The sequence below is a fragment of the Pezoporus occidentalis genome, unplaced genomic scaffold (assembly GCF_034315485.1).
Source record: "Pezoporus occidentalis ecotype Australia unplaced genomic scaffold, CSIRO_AGI_Poc_V1 ctg126, whole genome shotgun sequence".
NCBI lineage: Eukaryota > Metazoa > Chordata > Aves > Psittaciformes > Psittacidae > Pezoporus > Pezoporus occidentalis.
Genome location: NW_026913060.1, coordinates 754,076 through 774,258, shown reverse-complemented (window position 1 = coordinate 774,258; position 20,183 = coordinate 754,076). Strand labels below are relative to the sequence as shown.

Below are 20,183 nucleotides of genomic sequence, written 5' to 3'. Positions count from 1 at the left end.
TGTCTCCCCACCAGCCCAGCAGAGGAAAACCTCCATACTTTCCACTCAGGGCAGCAGCAGAAAAAAGCCTCCCTGAGTGGGGAGCGTCTCTCCATGGGGCTCTTACCTGCTTCCTCTTATAGAAGCCCTTTCGGTCACAGTTAGGGAGGTGGACGGCACGGGGGACCATCCGCTGGCTGCTCTTCAGCTCCTGCAGGGATGCCTCCATGTGCCTGCGGCAAGGACCCTGCCAGCAGGGAGAAGATGGAGTGTGAGAAGGGGAGAACCTCACAACAAGCCTCCAGCTGCAAATGCCCCCAGGTCCCCTGTCCCCACACTGGCACCTGCTCCCCAGGGGACAAAGCCTTCCCACAGCCCCCTGCCCACAGGAGCCCCATGGGGGGGAAGGTGAAGGCACCCACCAGCTCAAACTCCTGCCGGAGCTCAGGGATGACGACGCGAGGATGCGCCGTGTTCTCTGCCATGCCTACAAACTTAGCCAGGGTCAGCTTCTTACGGCGGTCCTTCTTTAGGGCCTCAGCCTTGAGCTCGGAGAGGCGCCCATGCTTGGGCCGGTAGGCCTTGGGTGGGTAAGTCTCCTCCGTCATCTCTGACGTGGTCGGCTCCTCATGCTCTCGGGACTCCCGTTCTGGAAGAGAAGGGGTACCAAACTGTCAGGTCTCCGTCATCTGACTGGGGCTTGCCTTGGCATAGAGAGCCTCCTGCCGAACCCCAGAGGACATCTTTGCACCAGGCAGGATAGGAACAAGAGACCAAATAAATCCCTTTCCCAACTGCTGCCTACAGCCCTGGCTTTATCCCACTGTGTGGGACTTGGCATGGCTTTTGTGTGATCCCCAAGCTCATGATAGGAAGGTATCTGAGGGCATAGAAGAGTTGGGAGTCTAGGATAGGCTCCTATATATAAGACCACCATCGTCTGCAGTGTGTCAGCATAAAAAGACTGGTGGAAGGTTTCTCTCACACCCAGTAAGGACCAGATGAGACACAAAATGTGGCAGAGAAGCCCCCCTCTAGCCATGGTGAGAGGATTAAGTGACAAATTCACACTCCACCCTGCCTTGAGATGGAAGAGCAAAAGCCAGGGATGCTCGAAGATGCAACAACTCCAAAGTCAAGGTCAATCACACAGCAAAGATACTGTTCAGCTGGGCAGACCTTCAGCAGCGATGCCGAAGTTTGGCTGACAAGTGCTGGGATCTCCTGGGAATTCCACTTGCAGCCCCATGCTGACAGGACTGAACCAGCCCCTGTCTGCTGGCATGCACTAAGCAGCCAGCAAAGCCTGGGGTGACAGCAAAGCTGCCTGACTGCAGCTGCCACCAATGGTACTGACAGCACGTTTAGGCTCTGTGCATGGCAGTTGCCTTCCTATAGATCCCTCGGATCACCCCAGTGTGACCTGTGTCGACGTGATGCAGGCAGGGGCACTGTGTGGTTATATATAGAAGCAAGCTGGTGACAGTCTAAACTTAGATGACTTGTGACATTTAGTATAGCCACCAGAGTGAAAAAGGGTTATTTCTGGACTAAATTGGAATAGAGTTTAAGGCTCTTGAGGCTCCTGCTCTCCCAGCCCCTGGTTCCCAGGAACCCTGCACTAACACTAGGCTTGTGCTAGGTCTGGCAGGTGAGCACAGGGAAACCCACAGCAGCAGAAGGAAAAGCACAGAGTCACTGAAATCCCTCCCTGCAAGGTGTCTACCACGACCCAATGCCAGTGAACCTGGCTCATTCCCTCCTGCAACCTTGCGGTGAAGTCAGCAGGGAACCAATTTTGCCCCTCCTACCAACATCACTGTTGGGACAAAAGAAAAAGGCTCAGGATGAGAATAAAGACAGATAACCTCCCACCCCAACAAGGCAATCAGGAGTCTCCCTGCAGACCAGCTGCTCCCCGGAGCCCAGATGCCGCCCAAAGGGAAGGCAGATGCCTCTGCCTCCCCGGGCTGCGCTGGGGATGCCCGGTGATGGGGGACAGACAGGCGCGCTGCTCAGCGGCAGATGGCAGCACTGGCCCGTTACACACATCGCAACGGGGTCTTGGAGGGGGCCCAGGGGACAGGCTGGTCACTGGGTCCCCAAGCCTGCCACGGCTTCCCGTCTCTTCTTCGTCCTTGCCAAGGTGAACCTGCCTTCTCCCAGCAGAACCCGAAAGTTTTCAACGGCCGCTTATTTGTTAAAGCATCACTTTTGTCTTCTCTTTCCACAAGAACAGGGCTGGATCAGCATCTCAGACTCGGCACCCTCCTAACTGCCCACACCACTTAAATGGCCCCATGCACCATCCCCAGGACTCACACATCTCTCCAGGACAGGGTCCTCTTGCCATTTTGCCCCACGATGTGCATATGCCTGGGGTTTCTCTCTTGCTGCAGGACTCAAAGGCCCTACAGCTCAGGGCTCCTCTATTATAAGGGGATGACAGACAAGGGATAGGGAACGGATTGTTGTAACTGGGAATGATCTTGTTTTCCAGGAAATGTCACTGTACAAGGTGCAGCAGAAGTGAATGCTTTGCTTAAAAGAAGTTACGGCATCCAAGGTCTGAAAAGAGACCGGAGACAGCCGCAGTGACTAAGCCCTTCCACGGCAACGAAGCATGCTGTGATCTGTCCCGGGAATCCCCTCTGGCACACATTGCCAGAGCCACAGAAGGCAGAGCCAGGGCATCTCCTGACTATAATTAAGGGCAGGATTCACACCGGGGCAGGCAACCCTGCAATCACATAAGAGGGACACAGCTCATTACCTCTGCAATAACAAACACGAAAGGCACAGCTACCTAGGCAAACCTAAAATAACAAACAAGGCAGTGAGGGTCAGTCAGAAAAACAGCACAGGGTGTCCAGTCCCCAGGTCTTGAGGTGCAATGGGTGTTTGCAGCAGCTCAGCCTGCTCACATGGTAAGCAGCTTCAGCCTCTGCAAACACCTTATTTCCCCTCTTCCTGCAAGCTGCCGCAGAGCAAGCTGGGGGCTAATGTGGAGCCCTTTCAGCAAGGGGAGATGGGAAGGAGCCACAGGAGCCCAGTGCTCTGCAGAGGGAGCTGAGGGCTAGCATACATGGAAAGCTGCCTAGCTCCTAGCTCGAGTTCAGTGTGGGACCAAAAAGGCACCTGGAAGAGACCCTCTTCATCCTCCCCGGCACCCAGGTCAAGCAGGAACACAGCAAGGGATGTGGTAGGACTCCTCCATCTGCTACTCAGCAGTGGTGTCTAGTTCAGGTGTTTAATTCCCAGTGAGAACCCCATGGATGCCTTGGAGGGATCCTTTTCATCCACCCTCTGATGATTTTTGTAGCCTAATTTCCTTCAGCAACAAGGCTGAAGCACTCCCTGCTCACACACCTATGTATTCCCTAATTTGATACTAACAAGCCAATTTTGACAAATTGAAGGGCAGAGGTCTCTTGACACAGAAGCTTCTGACAAGCTCCGGGCAGCTGGTGAGGGACCTTGTGGATGCCAACACGAGAGGGAAAGGCAGAGCCAGGGCGGACAGGAGGCAAAGGGGGGCACTGCAGGGTGCAGTCCGCCCCTTTGCCTCCTGGCTGGATCATCTGCATCAGCCAGCAGCCAGGACCAGACATGCTTGTCAGCATCTCCAGAGCCCCTACACTCATCCTCACCCTCCAGCTTGCTCATTAACCTCCATCTGCTGCGCTGGCTGGCTCGTGGCAGGCAGCATTGGCACCACTGCACCTCTGCTCCCGAGGAGATGCCAGCAGCAGCAACTCCCAGTTTCCCCAAAAGAGCCCTAATTGTGCCTGTCTGCGACTGAGGAAGGAGGCTGGGATTCCTCCTCCCCTGCTGTTGGCATCTGGCCCTCTGCACAGACCTTTTCTGCCTGCTCCCACCCACCTTGCCAAACCAGCAACTGGGTTTTAGGCAGGCGGTTCTTTGCAGAAGCAGAGCATGCTGCATGTCTCTATTTCAGCTATGGGCACAAGGCACTGGCAGGAAGGCCCTGCGCACTGTGTTCCCAGCATGGGGACACTGGGAAGCAGGAGGTGGCTTTCACACCTCCATTCCTTCTCAGGCGAAGTCCCAGGCTCACTGGCCACACAGAAGAATGACATTGCTGGCCAAGACAAGGATGCTTGGTTACTCTGGAGATGAGACTTGGGCTGTAGCCATTTGAAGAGGATGTTGACTGTACAGCCAAAGCAGGAGACTAAACTCAACTCAACTCAAAGCCAGCCTGTGGCCTTTTGTCTGATCTGATGCTGCGGTGCCCATGGAGGACCCAGGGAAAAAGGGGTGAGCATCTGCATATGGTCCTGGCACAGGCTAGGCCAGAAGGACTGTGGTGTGGATGTCCAAATCCATGCAGGCTCCCACGAGCCCTGAGAGACAGAAAATACTCATAGCAGAGCGTGGACTGTCCTCTGTCCCAGGCTGAGGGCACCGTCCCTCTCCCCACTTCGGACTGGCCAAAGGTTGCTCTCTAGCAGGAGCCATTTCCAACCCATTCACTCTGCCCCCACAGAAAGGATGCAGCGTAGCAAAATACCAGGCACAGTTCTGGAAAGCTGCAAACTGCTTCTGTCTGGCTGCTGTCCTCAACAGATACCACCCAGAGCAGCCCGGGCACTTTCCTGCATCTGGGCCAAAACCCAGCCCGGGTGCTTCCACGCTTCAGATGTGTTGGAGATGTGTGAGTTCCCCACAGGGCAGAGGTGTGTGTTCACACGTGGGTGTGGGGCATGTGGGAACACTGCCTCCCTGCCTGCTGACTTTACAGAGCAGAGCAGGAAGCTTTATCCAAATGGCTGGAATTTCTGTAACATGTTTTCATTGGTTTCTGGCAGAAAGGTAGGAAAAGTATCTTATTGACTGCGGCTGGTAATGATCCATGCTTGTTACTTCCACAGCCCACTGCTAGAGAACTTGCTGTCCTGCTCAACCCCCCCCCCCCCCCAAAAGCCACATACACCTTAAGAAAAACAAGCACGACCATAGCACAACCTTGCTGAACAGCCCTCTTGATTATTATCATGATTATTACTATTTACAATGTAAGCACTAACGTAACACACCACTTGAGCAGAAAGCTGTTGGAGAAAGACTTAACGGGGATCTCAATTAAACCTCTAGCATAGGAATGACAAACGTCACTGGTGGAGACCTTGAGAAGTTTCCCTGTCCTTCCTCCATCCCCAAACTCAGCCATCTCTGTTCAGAAGTGCTCACTGCAAGATGGAAATCAAGGCTTACACTATCCAGAGCTGAAACATCGCTGGTTAGAGAGCAGTCTCCCACTGAACAGCACAGTGCACAATGTCTCCGCTGTCCAATGGAGGAGGATTTATCCCCAGCATTAAGTGCTACCTCCCAGCATGCCCATGAAGGGCATATCCCCAGCTACAGGACTTCACGAGTGATGCCACCACCCCACTTTTCCAGGGGGCTCTTTGTAAATTTGAGCCCTGGTGGCAGCTGTCTTTGGATGATCCCAGTTTCCATCCCATTGCTGCTTACAGCACGGTGGTTTCCAAATCTGGATGTGTGATCTCTGACATTTTGGCTTTCTTTTTGGAGGGAGGGAAAACATTTTGGGATAACACACCTAGGCAGCCGGTACTGGTGATGGAGAAAAGAAGAAACTTAGGGGAGAGGCAGAGAGAGAGAGGGGAAGGATTTTTTTCCTGCAGTTCCCATTGATCAGGACCCCAAAGTGCTAATCAGAGACAGATCTGGACACTCCCTCTGAGCTTCACCCATAACAACAGCTCTCCAGCACAAACAGCCGCAGACTCCTATCTACGGTGGCTCCATTATCTGCCCAGCCCAACGCTGGCTGCTTGTGTCTTCTTGCTGGACTTTACACACACACGCAGGCAGAGGCAGTAGGTGGTGAAATCAATGTTTTTCTTCTTCCCTGTACTTGCCAGAGGGGCAGGATCCTCCCATTTCTCCTTCCTCCCCCATCATTTATGATACTGCTTCTTGCTGGGCAATGTAAAGCAGCTTCCTGGGATCCCTGTGGCCGGGAGAAGAGGAATGTTGGTGCTGTCCCTGAAATCAGCATTTTATTGCAAATCACATAAGAGGTGTACCTATTTTTCTTCAGTCTCAGTCTTATACAGAAGTCTGTGCTCAGGACCCAGGCTGGTAAAAGCCCAGCTCATGCATTTCACCCAGCTGCCCTCCCCAGTTGTCCCCACTCCAGAGGAGAGGGTGTACCAGACCTACATCAAAACCTCATGGGATGGGCAGGCAAGTTTTTCTCCAGCCTTGGACCTGTGCTCATGACAGGAAAATAAAGATCCCTCCCTCCTTATCAGCGCACAGGGTCAGCCCCTGTGTTTGCATGCTCAGAATGCAGGCAGGGCAGGGATGTGGAGCGAGGAGGGTCATCTCATCTTGCGCCCTTTGGCAGCTGGAGAGCACAACTGAGAAAAAGCATTCCTGAGCTCCCTGGAGGCCACAGGGATCAGCCCAGAAGGGAGCTTTCACTGCCCTAATGAGAAACAGCTCATTTACAGTCCCACTGCAGACACATCCCTAGCACATCAGTGAATGACCCGCAGCCCTGTGCACAGCCTTGCAGGGTGGGCAGTGGAAGCCGGCTCAGGTGCTGTGCCGGGGGCGGGGGTCCCTGAGCCCAGATCACCGCCCTGGTGAGGTCAGGCAGTGATCTCAGGCGCCCGCCCAACCCAAGGCTGTCTGGCACCCACCAGAGGAGGAGCAGCCAGGGCTGGGGGATGTAGGCTCTGGCTGGTCCCCCGCTAGCCCAGGGTGTTGGCTGCTGCAGAGCCAGCTGCTATGTGCCTTGGACTTTCGACGAACTTTTGTGCTTTGGTGGGGACTCGGCAGCAGACCGGCATGGCTCATCTAGCAGGGACTGGCAAGGGAGCACACTGGTGATGCTCGTAGGCGGTGAGAGACTGGGAGGAGACACCACACACTAAGAAGGATAGGAAAACAGCAGCCCTCCTTGGACTGCCACCCCACATCCCACAAGTCCCAGCAATGTGCAACAGGCATTTATGACAGATCTGGGTTAAATAACACCCATCTACTAATACAGAAGTGTCTGGGCTTTGCTCGATGGCTAAATTCCATGTCTAACTCATTGCAGAGATGCTGCAACCTCCAGATTGTGACCAGCTCCATCATTAGGCTTGGGGGTGCTGATTTTAGGGTGGAACAACATGTCTCTGGAGGCTGCAGTCTCTCCTCCTGTGCCTCCAATGGTCACTCTTAGGCTTCCAAAGATCTGAAGTTAAGAAAGATAAATCCTACAACCTCTTTAGTACTGGTCCCCTTGCAGTCTGTTACGTAGCTCTTACAGGCAGCAGTGACAAAACTATTTTACAGGCATAGGGGTGGTGGTAAGAAAACCCAGACCCTGTGTTCTTTGCTGGGAATTAAGTATCCCAACAAATGCCAAAGCCAGCAAATCACCTTTGTGATTTGCAGAGCATAGAAGGAAGTCTTCAGCAGTCAAAGCATCATGAAGCGCCCACAAAAACACCAACTATACCCCACCATGCCCAGTCCCCTGCAAAGACATACGATCAGAGTCCAAAAACAGTCCGTCCCAAAAGCCATACAAGCTTTTGGAAGAGAGTTCTGGGGTAGTCCAGTACCTTATATCCCTGTGACAGCATGCTGCAAGTTGCTGGGACCTCACTCTCTTGTCCCACAGAGACACCTTTTAGGAGAAGAATATGGAGCAGTGGGACCAGGCTCAGAAAAGAGGCGAAAAAGCTGCCAGAGGGCTGGAAGGACTCAACCCTGGGTTAAGACTTATCTCCATTTTCTTAATCCAAGAGCCAGAAGGATGCTTGGGAATAGCTCAGGAACACCTTACAAGCAAGCCTCAGAGAACAGGGACGGATAGCAGAGGGATGTGCTACACTGTCGTACTGTGTCCTTTTTTTGAAGTTATTGTTTGGGCTTTGCTGAACTCTCCTGGAAGACCAGCTCTTTCTCAGGAGAGTAATGTCTCCTCAGCAGAAACCTGTGGATGCAGATTCTGCTGCATCAGCCAGGGCTCACCTGCAGAGCGTGAATATCAGGTGCTTGGGCTGCCCCCAGGTTCACAAAGGATTCATGGGAAAGGGAGATCATCATCCTGATGACCTCGGTGTCCTCATACAGAGCTGGATGGGGGAGAAATACAGCTCAGCATGTGGGAAAGGAGCTCTCAAGGGAATCAGCTCATGTTTTGGTCTGCTCTGGAAGTGCAGAGCCTATCTGCAGGAATGGATCTCTTGGGTCAGCACCACTTCTCCGCAGTACCAGCAAGTGCCATGGAGGTGGGAGATGTACAGCTATAGGAACTGGAAGTGTAAAGAGGGATCTGTGTTGCTGTGTGCCAAACGATGCTTGCCTGAGTTGGCCTTTCTTGCTGCAGTCACAAAATAAAACTCCCTGGGAGCAACTCTCCAGTGCAAGGAGAAAAGCAGGTTTAGAAATGGGGAGCTCCATAATGTACAGGAGCTCCCTATACATTGTTAGATGTTAGTTTGACAAACTCTAAGCATCCTTGCTGTGCTGGAAGAGCTGAGCATGGGCACCAGCTGGTGGGCTCGGCTGCTTCTGATCTGGCATGTACAAGGAAGGACAACACCGAGAGGTGTTGTCTCTGATCCATCTCTTTCTCTCCAGAGAGCTCCCAAATCTGCTATGATCAATTCTCAGCAAAGGCTATAGCAAAGGGAGTTTGCAATGCATATACATGACACACCAAGACCAGGTAAGGGTCTGAGTCAACAGGCTGCATGGCCAGAGACTTTGGGCTCTCACTGACAACCATTTCTATGCAAGAGAGAACCCAAAATGTTTAATCAGTAAAAGAGTTGGGAAACTTTCCAGAGCTTTTCCCTCTGGTAAGAACATGAACAAACATCCATCCATTTCAATTAAATGAATGCTGATCATGCAAAATTGCAGGCACTGTGTTTCTAGATAGCTGCTGGTATTAGCCTGACATTTCCTGAACAAAGTTATCTTCCAGTGAACTGAACTGCCAAGTGGAGGGGAAGGAAGTATTTCAGGATTAGATTTACATCAAGAAGCTCCTGTTGCTGATGCACCGATGATAGGAAGATAAAACATATTTCCTTCACATCTTCTGGAGACTGCAGATGTTCCCCATTCCATATGCTGAAACTGCAGAAGAAGCTGAGAGCTGAACTGAAGAATGACCGAGAGAAATCTAAATAAATCATCTTTCAATATCATAGTGACCAAGACATATTCTTCCTCCCTGAAAGGATGAAATCATTCATCTTTCTTAGTCTTGCATCTTTTCCAACAAATTCACCCTAGTGGCGTATTCCACTGGTTGTTATAAAGGAGGCAAAAACCCCGCCAGGCTGTCAAGGAGTTAAGAACAGAAAAGAACAAAAAAAGAAAACTCAGGAAAGAAGACCACATGGCAGTTTCTGCCCAACTGACAGTAAAGGTAAGGAAAATCTGGAGTAACTCTTAACAGCATCACTGAATTGTTTACCAGTAGTTTCTCCATGGGGCTTACCTGTGTCATAAAAAGGAAACCCTACTTAGAAAACACACACGCTTTCGAATCTTCTGAATAGAAACAAAAGAGTGTAAAGTGCTCATCTGGCCATCAGAGATCACTTGAAAAAAAATCTTGCTGTGTCCTTAGGAAAGAAGGAGGTGTGATGGGTTGGACAAGAACTCCAATAGCATCCATCAACTATAATTATTATATGAGAAAGAAGAGGACATGGGGACTTCTTTGGATGCAGGCAGCTGTACAGCAGTGATGGAGGAAATGTCACCAGGGAAATGATTAGGTAGCTTTGCCCTCTTGAACTATTGGGGTTCTGTCTCTAAAACTCAGCTGAAGGTTGGTGTCCATATACACAAGCTGTCAAGAAACCTGGACTTGAAAGCAGGATGCTGCCAGGATGCTGATGCTATTCTGATCACTGAAACTCAAATCTGACAAATCATTGTAGAGCCAGGTGCTTAGAAGACCTTAGAAGCATAACCAAGAAGACTGTTGCTGGTGGCTATTAAAACCTGGGATATGACTGTGGATACTGTAGCAATACTATGAACACTGTGCAACTGATGGGAAGACTGCATTAAAGGAGATGATCCTGAGAAGAGGATGTACTGTGAAAGCAGCCACTACAGTTTATGCTAAGCTCTCTGGCCTGCTTACGGATGAGGGAGGCTTTTGCTTTTTGGTCAGGGTTTTGAACCTGATTTAGTTTAGTATTAAGCAGAAGCTTTTAACAACTGACTTACTGGAACTGAATCCAGGAGATGCTGCTCTCGCTGGAGGCTGGTAAGTCTCCACCAAAAGACCCATCCCCACTTATGTTATATACAGCAGCCAGTAACTTGAAGATCCAAGAAAGCCAAACCTTTTGCTTGCCCCGAAGAGAGGTGAAGGCACATCAGATGGAGTCTGCAGATGCATCTGTATCAGGTGCAGGGTGAGAACTGGTGGAACACCACAAATATTTCACGTGTGCAGCTGTGATTGCAACCTCCAGCCTAACGTGGATTAATTTCTAGGCCCTCAGCCTGACTTTCACAGCTCTGCCTTAAACTAGATGGAAAAGATGTGTGAGATCACCTATTGCTCAACTTTGTGTCAGCACCAGATGACACAATGTCACATGTACAGTCCAACCTGACTTTTACAAGTTCCGAGCCATGAGATTTCCACCTCTGCCCTCAGGACTCCTTTCTACTTTCTTAATGGCTCCTTCTCTCAGAAAGCCTTCACCTGGAGTAGACTTGCTCATTATTTACTCTCTCAATTCACCTAAGCACAAAAACGTAGCAGAAGTTTGATGTTCACACTCTGACAATTCTGATAAGCAGTAACTTGCCCAAGCTTGATCCTGGCAGATGACTCTTGTCTCTCCTAACCATTTCCCTCCTTACACTAGATCACTGCATACCAATAAACCAATTCCCTTTGGTCCAACACAATGCAAAGATGCTTTTCAATATTAAAAATATGTGTCCTTTGATGGAGCAAAGGGTACAGACCTCCAGTCTGTGGTGTGAAATTCCAAGAAAGACAACTGATCCCCCCTTTGCCAGAGGGTTATCAAGTCCGAAGCCTTTTTGGAATGATAAAATCCCTGTTGCACTTCTTAGTTCTTCCAGCAACCTCGAGCCACTTCTACTATTACAAAACCAAATAACTGAACACTGAAATGGTTATGAAATGATGCAGTAAAATTTCACCCATTTCTGCTATTTCTTTAGGAAAGCAGAAGCCACAAGTCAAAGCAAAATGGCTGTATGCCACTGTGTATTTAGACATTATTAAGACATAACTGTGGCTGTGGCAGCACCATAACTGACTGCTGGACAGGTATAAAAACTATGCAGCCCCTCCCTAACAAAACTTCTTTCCTTTTCCAGCATCTCTTTTAGATTAAAAAATGAGAGGCAGGTTCTATAAGCCAGTTGTTCCCTGGCTTAATTAATTACTAGATTTTTTTCATTAGTCCAGTGCATAATATCTGATCTCTTAATCATGAATAATAAACAGGTCTGTTGATTTAATTGTCTTTGGAGGTTGAAACCTATCTGAATCTGGAAAAAGAAAATATTTCTACTGGTTTTCTACAAAAGGAATTATGACTATTGGCCAACTTTGCACCCAAAGTTACCTTTAAGACACATTCCCTCTCTTGGTTAGCTAAAGGATCATTTCCTGAAGTATCTCTCAGGGTTACCTTCTTGCTTTGAATAGCAACCAGACCAGTTATCTCTATCAACATAACAATTATCTCCATCAGTCAGCCAGCTGTGTCCACCCAACAAGCAAACAAACCAACAGCCCTCAAGGCAGACAGCTGCTAAGAGCTTTCCAATCCTACCTAACCCAACATAATCTTCTGCTTTGGCCTTGCAGACCTTCAAGGACTGAGGTGGCTGGCTCCCATGGAGGAGGTTAGCTGCCCCAAAAATTTGTGATGCTTTGGTGCTCAGCATCTTGCAAGATCAAGTCCTGCCAGGCTAATAGGGAATGATGTGCCAGTTGGTGGTGGTGGGTATTGACACCCCCTTCCCAAATTCTGCATGAAAGAGGCAGTACCACTGGGGTGGAGGCACTGGGAAAAAATTGTGAGAATATCTGAGGGTTCTACAGAATGAGGGTAATAGTGAGAGCAAGGCTTTATGCGTACAACACATGAAATGCCCACTGACTGCACAGGGTTTAGCCTGTTGACCGGATCTCTCTCCCCCCAGGCAACGTTTGGACCTTCCTGTAGGCATTGCTCAGTGCAGGTATGGTCTCCTAGCCAAAAGCTGGTATCTAAAAGACGTGGATTGATGGACAGTTAGCACACTTGTCCTGGAAAGATCATAAACAGACAGGAGACCCATCAAAACATGTTGAGAAACGGCTTCCTTGAGTTCCTTGAGAGAAAATTTGCCCACATCAAACATCCCAAATTTCTGCAAACACAGTATGATGGCTCCTGCTGGGATTAACTGCAAGCAGCGGATTGACACTGAAGGGTTCCCTCAGATTGCTAGCATCAAAGAGCCACCTCGAAACCAACATCTCGCTGAGAGTTGCCTTGGCTACACAGCTGAGGTAGTAGAGCATGTCTTGTGGGGGTTGAGTGGCTAGAGGATGGGGATGTCACTCCTTCATCACCAGATGTGATGTGAGCCTTCCAGGAAGGGCTGAGGCATCAAGCACAACCCATGCTCAGTGATCTCAAACAGGCAGGCCCCAGGCCCAGGAGTTATGGAACAGCTTCTACCCCACTCTGTGCCCCACAGGAGACCCAGTGTGGAGGCTCTTGCTATATGGACCCAGTAGGTCCAGGTTTTAGGGGATCCCAGAATGTGGGCACCAAATATCCCTCCTCCTCCTCGCCAGCAGAGCTTCCTCATATTTCAGCTATACCTGTCCTGAGGATAAACAGATAGTATCTATCTTTCTGCCTGTAAAAAAATCTTCTTACAAATGACTAGGTGATTATTATGCTGGCTGCCAGTGAGTTCACACAAGCCAAACTCTGGATCATCTTTGACTTGTGCATGCACCATGTCTTCAGGTCCTGTTGCTTCCTCCTCCTCAATGCTGGAGGTTATTTCTCCTTCCCTCAGCCTGCCACATCTTAGCAGCTTTGCTATCTTTCCCCAGTTAAGTTCTTCTTCTCACTTTCCCAAAGGCCAGTTGTTGCTGCCTGAGCAAAGAGAAGGTTGAAGGGTCCCAGCTCCTTCAGTGCCCCTAGCATGATCTCCACTGATGCCACCAGCCACCACTGCCTTCTCCACATATCCTGCAGCCCTGGCACGGGGCAGGAGGTGGATTGGCTGCCCTCTGCAAACTGCAACCTCTCTGCATCTTCACTGGGATATCTCTCAAGGTATTTAACTAATGTAGACTTGCTCTATCCCAAAAAACACAAGCCACTTCCAAGCACAGGGGGTGAGTTCAGATCCACACAGCTGTCTGGGAGGAATATCTTGCATCTATCTCCTTCCTTGCTTCCTGTTGTTTGATATGCTCACCTGCTGCATCTCATTTCTCAGCCCTCGGTGGGTGAATAGGGTAGGCTGGTCTGCATGCCAATATCTAATCTTGATGTCAAAATACCAATGTGCCACTCATAAGCAGAACCACTGCACATAAGAGAGGTTTGTGTGTGCTGCCTGGAAACCATTCTGCCTGAGAGACAAAAATGCTCCATGTATGTATCTGCACACATTAAACCATTGTGCAAGCATGTGTGGGTGTGTCAACACAGTACATGTATATGTATGTTCACAGGCATATGTTTCCTGTGCATGTTAATCCTGCTGCTCTGCAGCCCACATCGAGGGCAGGTGTGTTCCAGCCAAATTCTCCGTTTATGTCTGACCTTAAATCAGTGCTACTAAGTGCTTGGTAAAAAAATAGCCAGGATTTGCTGTGTTGTGGGCCCTTTTATCTCCCCTATAACTGAACAGAGGTGAAATGAGCTGCAGCTGTTCTTAGCAGCTCACCTGCTGAGCAGAGGAGGGGGTGGAGGTTCCTGCCCCCTTCCTAGAGTGCTCCCAGGCTTTCCAGTTTAGGTGAAGAGCACAGAGAACCATCCCCACTGTAAAAACTCCCACAGCTACTCTCACATCCGTGATGTCTTTCAGCCCAGCATGAGTAAAACTTCCAGCGGACGTTAGGAGGAAGCAGAGGACCACACTCTGTGCAAAGGCAGTGCCAGCTCGCTTCTTCTTCTCTTCTTCCTCCCTGTCTGCCCTGACACATGTGAGCCAAACTACACAACAAAAGAAACCGGGGGCTGTCTTGAAGCTGGCACAAAACATACCCGAGCTCTCCTACTCCCTTCTTCTGGGCCTCAGGAGACACCTCTACCCACAATCATGCAAACACTTCAGTCACGCACAACTCTGGTCACACACTGACATGCCACAGTTGCAACGAACATCTGGGCACAGGATGCTGGTGCTTAAATACCGACAGGAGGAGGCACACAGCCACCTCTCAGGTTTGCGGGGGCTCCCATTTAAGGCCAGCCCCAGTTCTCCCCTGCAGCAGCACAGGCTCTGGAGGGGCTCCCTTCATTCACCTGGAGTGGGTCCAGGCTGACAGCGCTGCGCGGGAGGTGGGGACCAGATCTATCATGCATGCACGCACGCACAGAGCCATGTTTTTTCTCCGGTGAACTCCGCTGGCACCCGGCAGGAATTTCATTTGGATCGACTACTTAATATTCTCCCTCCTTCCTTAGAAACCAGGCTGCAGAAAAATCTTTCCAGCCAAGGCCCCTCCTTTCCTGTTTGAACCACCCCATCCCTCCCTCCCCCGTACACACACCGCAGAAACCCGGCTCTTGCTGGCACCTGATGGATTTAATTTTTTTTTTTTTTTAATATATTGTTATTGTTGTTGAAACTTCAGATCAAAAGAAAAATGGAGATTTTCCTGTTTTGGATCTGAAGCTTTGCAGGCCTGTTGCTACTAGCTTTTGCCTTGACAGCTCGGGAGCTGCTTCGCACAAAGGACCTGCTGCTTGCACCAGCCGGGTCCCTCCCTGAGCAACACATGGCTGCAAGACGGTGCATCCCAAGCGCCCCGCTCCCATGACCCCTGCCCTAACCTTCACCCTCACCCTGGACCCCAGATCTCAGCTGCCCACCTGCCCTGCCACATCCCCACTGCTCACTCCTGAAGCCCTGCGTCCCTGAATGGGGAGCAGAAGAGCACAGGAAGGAGAAATGGGGGGGGGGGAGGGAAGGGGGGGAAATAAGTTGGGAAGGGATAAAGGACTTCACTGAACACGAGCCGCAGGAAACTTGGGCTTGTTAGCGTTCCTACTCCGCCTACTTCCATCTGACGCAGCAAAGACGATTTTCTTAGGGCTAATTCTGCAACCCCCCTCCTTTCCCCTCCTGGTTATCGTTGGCTCACAGTTTCGTGCGGAAACTTGCCAAGTCTTGCTCGCTTTCTAGAAAGAGAGCAGGAATGAGAGAGGAGAAGGAAATATTTGACAACCTTTGTTTTTCCACAAGCCTTTTTAAGGGTAGCAGGCTCCAATCTGTGCCCTCCGCTCCCCAGCTCCCGGCCTGACCTTGCTGTCTCAGCAGGAGGAAGTCTGGCAGGAGCATGGGGCAGAAAAATGGAAAGACATGGTGTATTTCAAAGGAAACCTAAACAAAACAGAGAAAACCCAGAATCCTGCAGCCTGTGCCATAAATGAAGCTCATTCATGTTGTTTTACCAGGAACATTCAATTACGGCCGTAATGTTTGGCTTTCGGTAAAGGACAGTTGTGCCAAGAAGGATTACAGGGACTGTCCTGTCAGTACCTACACACTGGTCTACTTAAAATGAGCCTTACCAAAGCCCTCTAATCCCACTCTTTCTTTCATTTCCGACCTCTCAGCGAACCATGAACATATTCTGCTCAGTAGGTCCAGCATTTGTCAGTACAGCTGTGCACAGCTTAAAGATGAGGAAACTGAGGCATGGTACCTGGGAGCATCTTGTCCTCAGGCAAGACATCTGGTCTACAGAAGAGCCAAGCCCAGCCTCCCAGGCTTGGGCTCTTGTAATACCGCTGGTTGCTTCTCCACCTCAACTACAAAGAGGAAAGCATCTGTGATTTTGAACTCGGCCAGCGCCAAGAGCAGAAATAGACAGAAATGCAGTTTGATCTAGTCCTCGCTACTGTCACATAGTTTATTTTGCAGAGTGCTGATTCTTTCTCAGCGGTTCACAGCTCAGGGCCAATTTTGGTCATTGATAGATGGGAGGGCCAGGCCAGCTTCCCCAGTGCATGGTCCCTGCACTGCTGGCCAAACTGGCAGAGGCCAGAGAGTTCAAGTCAAACTTAATTTCTTTCCTTGCCCCGTTGCTTAGGAACACGCCTATGAAAATATACTTTGTTCTCACACGCTACCAGTAGAATGCCAGGAGTTTTTTTCCTCTCCCATCCTCAGGAATTCCTCATTTATTTTTTGTTTCTTTTTTGCAATCTCACAAATCTCAAGAGGAGCCTGCTGGTCTCCCACAGCTCCTTGCAGCAGCCTTTTGGATCCAGGCTCATCTCTCGGCTTCGAACAAAACCTGTCAAAAAGAGCCCCCTGCAGCGCTCAGGGAGTCCAAACTGGAAGCGCACGTAGTGCTGGGGGGTGGTTTTGCAACCAACCTGTAACCTCTTTCCTATCCCTCTCCTTGTTCATTCAACAGGTGCTCCCCATCCCAACAAAACCAAACCCTGTAATACTACAAGGTTTTCACACAAAGCACCTGTTAAAGGACTAGTTTCCTGGGGAAGAGCAAAGCAGGTGGAACCAAGTTAGATTCCTGCTGGTAACCAAGCACCACAGCTTTTTCAGATGCCTTTGTTCTGTCTGCATGGGTCACCTGTGTCATGGGCAGAAAGATCAGCCCTTGTCTCCTCGGTGCTGCTGGGCTTCAGCTGCACAGCTTTGCCTTCCCGAGCACAGCGCCTGCCCCTGGCTGTGCGCACACTCGCACAGAGTAAATAAACACCAGCGATGATGCGCTCCCGGATACTTCATATAGCTCTGCTGCCAGTGAGTTATTGCCCAGCTTCCTGGGCTCCACGGCAAGAACTCAGCTCCTGGCTTTGCCCTGCGTGGGTCCCCTTCCAACCCTCATCCCTTCCAGCTCCCCTTCAGAAAACTAAGCTCAGCTTTGCTGTTTCTGTATGGCTTTAAGGGAGTTTGGACATTTGTTGTCATTTGAGGGAGAGGGGAATTTATACACACAGAAGTTGGTTTTGCTCTGAAGGATGGAGCGTAGCAACACAACCACTGCCTGCAAGCAGCTAAGGGGAAAAATAATAAAACCATCAAGATTTATTAGGTGCTAGGAAGGAGGAACGGATTCCCATTGCGCGGGTATGAGCAGAAGCTTGCTAACATGCAAAAATGAGTTTTTCATGTAACAAAAAAAAAGTGGGGGGCTCGTTTCTGGCTTTTTTTGTGTTTTTTTTCTTTTTTTTGGCAAGTGGTTTTCTGGTCCCCTGAACATGCAGAAACCCTCCCTGCCTCCTCTTCACCGTGTGGCAGAAATATAAATGTATTTGAAGGAGTAAAGGGAAAGCGTCCTTGCACAAGCTGCAGGATCCAGAAATGTGAGTTAAACGAGTGCCAAAGAGGAGGAGTGCTTACTTTCGTGCTTTTGTCACGTGCAAGGTGCAAATATTTCAGAAGCTTGGCTTTGCACTGGCACTGCCACACCAGCCTTCGTGCTTGCTTTTAACCTGTTCTGATTATTAGCGACACTATCATTATTTTTTGCAATCGTAGATCCCCTGCTCCCAATGCACCTGCTCTCTTCACCTCCCTGGTGGTGAAAAACCCACTGCCCAGCAAAGGCGTCCGGCAGTGGTCAGGCAGGAGGAGAGGGCTGCAGTGATGGTGAGGGGAAAGTGGGAGTTTGAGCAACGAACCCCGGGGTGCTTGAGGACTTCAGGGATGGGGCAGGTGGTTGCAAGAAGGTGCCCTGCCCTCCCCTGTATGTCAACCTGCAGAGGTCAATTTGGGCCCCACAGCAAGGTGGAAGATACGGTGAGAGAAAGGGGTCAGGGAGAGGATGAGGATGCAGGAAAGATATAAAGGATGCAACTGGGGAATGACTGGGATGCAGCTGTGACTAAGAGGGTGCACCTGGGAGGTGGCGGAAGAAAAGCTTTCCACTAGGGATAGGGCAACCCAGAGGTCATGATTTAAGGGGGGGGGTGGTTTGGGGGGAGGCTGTGAGATGATGCAACAGGAGGTTCAACAAGGGCATGGATGCAAAGAAGGATGGGAAAGCAGTGGGGGGCATGGAAGAACAGCAAAGGGCGTGCAAGAGCAGCTGGAAAAGATGCAAAAGCAAATGGGAGGGGTGGAAGATCAGCCGGAAAGATGGAAAAAGAAGGTTGAAAAGCAACAGGGAGAGGACAGAGCAGACAAGGGAAGTGATGGTGGTGGAGAAGGAGCCAGAAAAGATGGAAAAGAACCATCGGGCTTGGAAAAGCTCCTGGTGGAAGGGGTGGGGAAGGAATGGGGAAATAGTTGGAAAGATGGAAAAGCAGCTGGGGTCTGTATATGTGTGTATATGAGAGAGATACAAAAAAAAAAAAAAAAACAGGCAGAAAGATGTAAAAGTAGCCAGAAAAATGGAAAAGCAGCTAGTGGTGGTGGAGGGGCATGGAAGAGCAGCCGGGAAGGCAGAAAAGCACACGGCGGGCGAGGGGGGATGGAAGAGCAGCTGGGGAAGAGTGGGAATGGAAAAGCGGGTGGAAAGACGGGAAAGTAGCCGGGAAGGCGAAAAAGCAAGCGGGTGCATGGAAGAGCACCTGGGAAGATGGAAAAGCAGTCGGAAGAACAGGAAGGCGGGCGGGGGGAGGGGGCGCAGGGAAGAGCAGTCAGTGGGAGGGAGTAGAAAAGCCAGCGGAAAGATGGAAAGGGAGCCGGAAAGGCGGAAAAGCAAGCGGAAGAACACCCAGGAAGAGAGGAAAATGCAGCCGGGAGACGGTGATGGGGTGGAAAAAGCAGGCGGGCAGAACGGAAAAGCACCCGGGAAAGATGAGGGAGGGCGAGGCGGGCGTCACTCACCGGCCTTGGCTTGCTCGCGGTAGCTCTTCTCGCTGAGGCAGACGGCGGTGCCGTGGAGCAGGGCGTGCAGCGGCTTCTCTTCGCCCTGCCGCGGGAGGCAGCGGAGCCCGCGGGCGCAGCGCTCGGTGTAGACGCCGCAGGGCTGGCCGGCGGGCAGGGCGCAGGTGAGACAGCAGCCGCAGCCGGGCTCCTTCACCAGCTCGCAGCCCAGCGGCGGCGGCGGGCACAGCGACAGCGCCTTGCTGTCGCAGGGCTCGCACTGCACGAAGGAGCCCAGGCACCGCGAGAGCCCCGGGCAGGCGCCCAGCAGCACCAGGAGCCGCAGCAGCATCGCGGCGGGGATGCTGCGGGACGGGGTGCGGGGGGTGCCGCGGGCGGGGGGGGGGGGGGGGCGGGCGGCGCTGGCTTCCCGCTTGCCCCTTCTGGGGCAAAAAAGAGAAACAAAAATAAAAATTCAAGAAGGGCGGAAAGTGCAGCCCCTGCGTGCAGGCGCCCCGCTCTGGGGTTTATTCTCGGGGTGCTAGACCCTCCTGCTTTGCTTTTGGCGTTGGGAGGGGGGGGGACCTCTAGGTTTGCTTTTTGTCTTTTTGTCCGTTTTCTCCTTCTTTCTGCTTTTTCTCGCCTCGGAAGGGGGAATTCGCACAGCAATCTGCGGGAGCGCAAAAAGAAGAGGGGAAGGAAGGAGGGGGGGAAAGGGAGCAAAGCCTGCAGGGGTTGCACAGCCTACAGGTTGCAGGGGGAGGCGGAGGGGAGCAGGGGGGTTTGGGGAGGTGGGACGGCGGTTTCACACACTCACGCGCACACACACACTCTTCCCAAAGGGCTGGGAGGAGGCAGGGTGGGAAGGGAGCAAAGTTCCTTGAAAACCAGTGTCCTGCTATTAATGCATCAAAGCAGTCAAGAGGGGTAGAAAAAACGAAACCCAACACGCAGCAGAGGGAACAGGGGATGCAAAGCTCCCCTTCCCTCTCTCTTCTTCTGCAGGAAGAGAAACAGTCCCTCCCGACGCAGCGAGGTGCTGGGAAGCCTGGTATGAAGCAAAGTTGTGTTTCGATCGGCTCTGTTCAACCCTCCCGCTTTCCTCTTCCAGGATTTGCAAAGGCAAAATAAAGCCGGAAAAAAAAAAAAGAAAAAAAAAA

General features: G+C 51.0%; 1 protein-coding gene and 2 long non-coding RNA genes across 3 annotated transcripts in view; 1 reads left to right on the top strand and 2 right to left on the bottom strand.

Annotated features, from left to right (window-relative positions):
• IGFBP5 (insulin like growth factor binding protein 5) overlaps positions 1-20,030 on the bottom strand; it is a 24,700-nt gene extending 4,670 nt beyond the window's left edge. The window contains exons 1-3 of the mRNA XM_062607777.1: positions 19,045-20,030; positions 402-628; positions 107-226 (exon numbers count right to left, since the gene is read on the bottom strand). Of these exons, the coding sequence (XP_062463761.1) occupies positions 107-226; positions 402-628; positions 19,045-19,375 (678 nt within the window). The 5' untranslated portion in view covers positions 19,376-20,030. The remainder of the gene's footprint in view (positions 1-106; positions 227-401; positions 629-19,044) is intronic.
• On the bottom strand, positions 4,969-9,311 carry LOC134158124 (uncharacterized). Its single transcript, XR_009962602.1, has 2 exons — positions 5,888-9,311; positions 4,969-5,188 (listed from the first exon to the last, which is right to left on the bottom strand). It is a non-coding gene; the product is annotated as an uncharacterized LOC134158124 (long non-coding RNA).
• LOC134158127 (uncharacterized) lies at positions 19,069-20,183 on the top strand. The gene is made up of 2 exons (XR_009962603.1): positions 19,069-19,208; positions 20,029-20,183. It is a non-coding gene; the product is annotated as an uncharacterized LOC134158127 (long non-coding RNA).